Source organism: Scardinius erythrophthalmus (assembly GCF_964197995.2).
Source record: "Scardinius erythrophthalmus genome assembly, chromosome: 17".
Taxonomy (NCBI): domain Eukaryota; kingdom Metazoa; phylum Chordata; class Actinopteri; order Cypriniformes; family Leuciscidae; genus Scardinius; species Scardinius erythrophthalmus.
This window is the reverse complement of record NC_138237.1, coordinates 16,909,347-16,915,939: the sequence shown is the minus strand read 5'-3', so window position 1 is coordinate 16,915,939 and position 6,593 is coordinate 16,909,347. Positions and strand designations below refer to the sequence as shown.

The following is a 6,593-nucleotide window of genomic DNA, read 5'->3' as shown; positions in this document are numbered from 1 at the left end:
AAATAAATGGATTAGGATTCAAATTATGGCAACACTGCCACTGTTGAGTTACTTAAGACAGGATCTAATTATGCATTATGTAAAGGAACCCGACAAGCATACTAACCGTATGGATACATATTACAGTATGTTGTCTATCACCCCACCTGAGAGCGGTCACTATAATTTTGCCAAGCAAGACATGATCCTATATCAACATATTTTGTTGATCCGGAAACAACATTCCTGTCTGAAAATACAGTCCTTATCCCTACCCCTAAACCTACCTAACCCTACTCATAAGTTATCCCTAAAATGTTGATCCAGGAACATGTTGCACTTGGTGAAATCACGTTCACCACCTGGGAGCAAAGTTTTTTGAGGTCACAGTAGCATCTGAGCCAAGAGATCTCAGTGCTGTAGTGTGGCCCGTGACCAACCAATCCTAATACTGCTAATTCAGCAGATGTTAGCCACAGATTATGCAGATATGCATGGGAAGTAGTCCAAAGAACAGTTCAGAAAAGACTTCTGGGGACAATCTAATCACTTTTCAAATTGACAAATGTTCAGCGATCATATTTTACAATAAATATATTCTTCAAAATCAAACGTCTGGCTAAGTATCTTAAAAATACAGACCTAGGGCCAGATTTACTAAACAGGGAAAATTAGCATGAGCGCAATTCCAAAATAGCGCAGATGGGAGTGGAAAGTTCTCCGCATGATCTACTGACGACGCGCAAATTAAAGAACAGACGGATCATTTCCATAATGACAAATCCAATCTACCTGTTAGTGTCTGGTTTAAGACGTACTTTATTTTGGTGGTAAATGGCGCAGACACCAGTAAATTGACAAGCCCAAACCTAGGTAAATCACCTTGCATGATATATTTAACTACTCTCCTTCCATAAATTTTGCATCTGAAAGGGAAACTCTTACAAATGCATATGCAATAAGTTTTTTTTAGCGCTAATGTTTCACTGCGTGTCTTTAGTAAATCCTGACAGTATTTTTTTTAACACCAAAAGATGGTTTGCGATGGCGCAAGCTGTTAGTAAATCTGGCCCCTCTACTGTTAACAGTGATTCCTGAAATACATTTCCAAACAAAACTGTGATATGAATCTCGGAATAACAGAGCTACCAATAAAACTGGTGTGTTTTTTGTGATGCTTGTTAAGTGGCCACAATAACAGCAAATAATTCAATGCTCTTTTTATTTAAGCCTACTTATCAATTTCTGATGGTCTAGCTAGTAAATTGTACTATATATGCATTTACTTTTTAAATAAATCAATCTTTTCATCAAACTTGCTAATTGATTACTATAAAAATGTATGTACAGTTCAAATCTTTAGACAATTTTATAATAGAGTTGAATGTTGAGGGAGAGGTACAGCATCTTAATGAATAAATATGGAACAAAATAGGTAATGGATATAATTTTACTTTTATTCAAAGACATCATAGACATACTAGTGTAAAGAAATATTATATAATCTAGATTTTGTTTGCATAATTACTATACCTGCTTTTTGTAGCATGCCAATACTGCACTATTAAAAATAAACGCTCCTTTTAAAACCTGATCAATGTGAAGTGAATGTGAAGTGAACCTGATGTGAAGTGAAGATCACACCACACAAATCTACCACAAAGAGCCAAGTACATTACATAATGGATTCTCATAATGAATAAAGCTGCTTCCATAGTCAAGTCCATCTCATCAAATTGGCACAAAGCCACTAGAAGCTTATTGTCATCAAGACAACATTGTAAATCAACAATCACAATCATTCCACCACAACAATTTGTCTAGTCTTGTTTTCTGGTTATTGGACATTTAGTACATCTTACATTAGCTAAAGATTGTTCATTGGAAATTACCAGGAACCTAATAACATTACATACTACAGTAGTTGTTTAACACAATTTCACAAATAAAGCTTCTTTTAGCTTCATCGAACCCTATTCCCAGATGTTTTTGATTTATTTATTTTAAAAAAGTCGCACTATATTCCAATTAGTTGCATAAAGCTTTTTTTGTTTTTATGGCAAGCATGGGAGGGTTCAAGCGAGAAGCCAGATTACAGTGAGGATTTCTACAACCGGATTAACCATAGATTTAAGAACCTTATTTAGTCACAAGAAGTGAAAATAATCAATAAGCCTGTCTGTAGAGTTGGTATAAAAGGGCTCTTGCTCAGTGTAGACAACACAGCCTTGTGGAGAACCACAGAGAGGTCCTACACCACAGAATCCTTCCTTTCGTTCACTCCAAACAACAACAACAAAACAAAGAGGTAAGATCTAGAGTTTTTATGTAGGCCCTCGGTGTTAAGTAACCTGCAGTTCAAACTGTTATGAAAAAGACTGTTAGAAATAGCTACTGAGCTGATTAGCTTTGCACCAGACTGCTTCACCTGTGCTTTCCTTCTCCGCTACTCAGAATGGAATACTATAAGTTTGCCCTGCTGGTGGTTTTCCTGTCCTACATTGAGCGCTGCTGGTCTGTCTCCTGCGTTGTGGACAGTTTTACAGTCAAGGACGACTTTGACCCCAAGAGAGTATGTAGTATGCTATTTGATGATCTCGGTGGAGATAAACATTTGCTCATTAATAATGTTGATGCAAAACAGACAGGATGACCTGACCTGCTGTACTGTACCTTGTAGTATGCAGGCAAATGGTACGCTCAGCAGAAGAAAGACCCAGAGGGACTCTTCCTCCAGGACAACATCTCTGCAGAATACACCATTGATGACGACGGCACCATGACTGCCTCTTCAAAGGGCCGCGTAACTCTTTTCGGGTTAGTTGAAAATCTGAAAGTATGGGTGTAATGAAGCATTCAATTCAATGACCAAGTTTAATACATATGGCACCAATAACGTCACATGCTAAAGCTAATCCTGCTGCTTACGGATTCTGGGTAGATTCAGATATCAAGTTTAAATATATGACAGCAATGGCATCACAAAATGCTAATTCTGCTATTTTGGTTTGATTCAGAAATCAAGTTAAAAAAATGTTAGTGGTGAAGTCACATGTTAATGCCAATCCTGCTTACTCTTTACAGATTCTGGGTTGTGTGTGCTGACATGGCTGCCCAATACAGTGTACCTGACCCTACCACTCCTGGCAAGATGTTCATGAACTATCAGGGCTTGGCTAGCTATCTGTCTAGTGGAGGTCAGAAGACAAGTATATTATCACATGTTTACCCATTACTGTCACATGAATCAATTGACTCATTTTTTATTGTTTATTCTTGATAAAGGTGACAACTACTGGATCATTGACACCGACTACGACAACTATGCTATCACCTACGCTTGCCGCACTCTGAAGGATGATGGCACATGCGATGACGGCTATGCCCTGATCTTCTCACGCAACCCCCGTGGCCTACCTCCTGCAATTCAGCGCATCGTCCGCCAGAAACAGGAGGAGATCTGCATGGCCGGCCAGTTCCAGCCCGTGCTGCAGTCCGGTAAGTTCATGGACAGAAGTCAGGCTCTCAATTTAGCTGCAAGACAACAAAAGTTAAATATGCAGATAAAGATAGAGTTCGGATTTCTCTGTCTGATTTCTCTCATCTCTCATTTTACAGGGGCTTGCTAAGCTGTTAGAGGAAACAAAGATGGATTCCTTTAGCATGCTGGCAAAAGAAGAGGCATCCACTGTCATTCCATTTCAGTGCCGTAGAGATGCATATGTGCCAGGGAGACATCAAATCAGTGAGCTTCTTATCTCAAGGGAGTCAAGTATTGTGTTTTAAGTGTCTGTGACAATAAATCTTTTTTAAACAAAACTTATTTTAGTCATTTTTTTATAGAATTTACAGGGGTGGGTGATTATGTATTGCTTTGCATATCACTGACATCTTTAGTATCACTGGCCATGATGGCGTGAAGTCAGTCTGGTCAAGGATATTTTTTTACAGATTACTCTAAATTTAAAATATATTAAAATGGATATACAGCAGTTTGAATGCCCCATTCAAATTGAAAGAGACATTATATTCCAGCACATTTGCACTGATAACCAATGCCAAGAAAAACAGAATCAACATATACAAAAAAAAAAAAACAAAGGACAAGAAATATTTCTGTTTGGGAAACATAATAGAGATTATGGAAAACTTACACATAAACATGTTTAGAATATTGTGATTAAAGCAATAACCATAGTTTCTGTAATGCCAAACCATCCATGAACATTAACAAGCTGGCAGAATGCCATCAAATATAAATAAGCATACTGACCTGTTTTAAAAAGGGAAAACGTCTGCAGAAGTTCATGAGATCTAATTGGGTAAAACTGGACAAGTGTTGTGTAGCCAAAAGAAAAGTTATCCACTTTACACAGTAAAAAATTATTTTCATGATTTGTTATCACAACTTTTTATCTAGTGTCAAATCAACTTTTGTGTAGTTCAGAAAACATCATATATTGAGTTTCTATTTATTAAACCAATCTTCCCTCATTGTATTAACTCAAAATTTAAGCTTTTTTAAGTTAAACTAAACAATCGTTTTTTAAAAGTGTACAAAGCTTTAGTGCCGTCTTCCTGTAAACTGACATTATACAACGGTTGGTTCCAAACAAATTAAATGCATATAAAAATTAGATTCATTCTTAGAGAATGGAAAAATGTTAAGAAATTACATTTACATAATTACTTACCATATCATTACATACCATATAATACATACCATTCTATTTTCTATTATACTATTACAAGTATATTTGCAGCAAAAAAAATATTTTGCAAAGATATTTGCATTCCTAACAGTAGCCTATTTACAACATTTTATGTAGATGTGTTTTTCATTGTGATATGAATTCAATAAGGTCTATCAGAAGATGTTAATTTCAGGTATGTGTTTTGCTGAGCAGTAACACAGTTAATACACAGGTATAGTCAATGCAACAACTTTAAAAGATTAAAAGAAAAAAAAGATTGCCTAAGTAAGAACTGTATGAACTTATTAAGCATTATTACATGTTGGATTATCCGAGGTATTGTCAATTTATCAACAATAGGTTAATGCCCTCTGAAAACTGTTCTTATAATGACTGTCTGCCGCTAAGTATTTAAATGCCAGCTGGTGTCTTGGAGACAGAACAGATTGTCTGTACTGAGCCAAGTCTCTGCTAGGGAAAGTCAGGGTTAATGACATAAGTGGCTTTTAAGGCCTGGTGATGTAGATAGGTAGATGTAGAAAAGCTGATCGTATCTCAGCCTGCCTGACAGACATTTCTGGCTGGATGAAGGACCACCACCTTCAACTAAACCTTGCGAAGACAGAGCTACTTGTGGTCCCGGTAAACCCCTTCATCACGAACTTCACCATTCAGCTAGGCTCGTCATCCATAACTCCATCAAGGTCAGCCAGGAACCTTGGAGTGGTAATTGATGATCAATTGAACTTCACAGACCACATTGCTAAAACTGCCCAGTCATGTAGATTTGCCTTGTACAACATTAGGAGGATCAGGCCCTTTCTATCAGAGCATGCTACACAACTCCTTGTCCAAGCGCTAGTTCTATCCAGACTGGACTATTGTAACGCTCTCCTGGCTGGTCTTCCAGCTTGCATGGTCAAACCTCTGCAACTGATCCAGAATGCCGCAGCTAGAGTGGTCTTTAACGAGCAGAAAAAAGCACGTCACTCCTCTGCACGTCAATTGCACTGGTTGCCAGTTGCCGCTCGCATCAAATTCAAGTCACTGACGTTTGCCTACAGAACAACCACTGGCTCTGCTCCCTTTTACTTAAACTCATTACTTCAGACTTATGTGCCATCCAGAAACTTGCGCTCTGCAAGCGAACAACATCTTGAGGTGCCATCTCAAAGAGGCACAAAATCTCTTTCTCAGTCCTTTACCATGACTGTTCCCTGCTGGTGGAATGATCTGCCTAAAGAGCTGCTGAGTCCATAGCCACTTTCAAGAAACGATTGAAGACGCTTCTTTTTCGACAGCACTTGATCCAGTAATATTAACACTTTCTCTTCTATTATATTCTATTGAAAAAAAATAAAAAATATGAACACGTACTGCGTTAGATTAAACTGAGAGGGGTCACAGCACTTGCATATTGTTGATCTACTGTTAGTTTAGCTGCTTCTATTGTTCTCATTTGTAAGTCGCTTTGGATAAAAGCGTCTGCTAAATGAATAAATGTAAATGTAGAAAAGTCCAGACTCTAGACTGGAAATCGGAGTCGTAATTAAATTAAATCTCAATATTTACATTTCAACACAGAAATGCAGATACTGCAGAATCTGCAGATAAATGCAGAAATGCAGATACATTTCAACACAGAAATTCAATACTCTTTTGGTTATAACATGGATCATCATGCAGCAATTACATTGACACATATTTAAAAAATAAACATTATATGAAATTAAAAAAAATTAAAAATATAGCTGTGAGCAACGATTGCGGGCCCAAGCCGGTGGCACCGCCACCCTGGTGACACCGGGGTGGCGGTGTCACCGGCTTGGGCCATCCATCGCTGCTCGCAGCTATATTTTTTGTTTACTTTTTAAAAAAGCTATATATATATATATATATATATATATATATATATATATA

The 6,593-nt window shown here is 37.5% G+C and overlaps 1 protein-coding gene across 1 annotated transcript; it reads left to right on the top strand.

Annotated features, from left to right (window-relative positions):
* The first annotated feature begins 2,207 nt into the window (after positions 1-2,207).
* Positions 2,208-3,790, top strand: rbp4l (retinol binding protein 4, like). Its single transcript, XM_081390581.1, has 6 exons — positions 2,208-2,287; positions 2,434-2,551; positions 2,660-2,796; positions 3,064-3,176; positions 3,265-3,477; positions 3,598-3,790. The coding sequence occupies exons 2-6, from the start codon at positions 2,435-2,437 to the stop codon at positions 3,606-3,608; spliced, it is 591 nt and encodes a 196-aa protein (XP_081246707.1). The 5' UTR covers positions 2,208-2,287; position 2,434; the 3' UTR covers positions 3,609-3,790.
* The last annotated feature ends 2,803 nt before the right edge of the window (positions 3,791-6,593 follow it).

Coding starts and splice junctions, on each gene's coding strand:
- rbp4l (XM_081390581.1), top strand. CDS start 2,435: ATGGAATACTATAAGTTTGCCCTGCTGGTGGTTTTCCTGTCCTACATT. Junction 2,797..3,063: donor GGCCGCGTAACTCTTTTCGG/GTTAGTTGAAAA, acceptor TACTCTTTACAG/ATTCTGGGTTGTGTGTGCTG. Junction 3,177..3,264: donor TAGCTATCTGTCTAGTGGAG/GTCAGAAGACAA, acceptor TTCTTGATAAAG/GTGACAACTACTGGATCATT.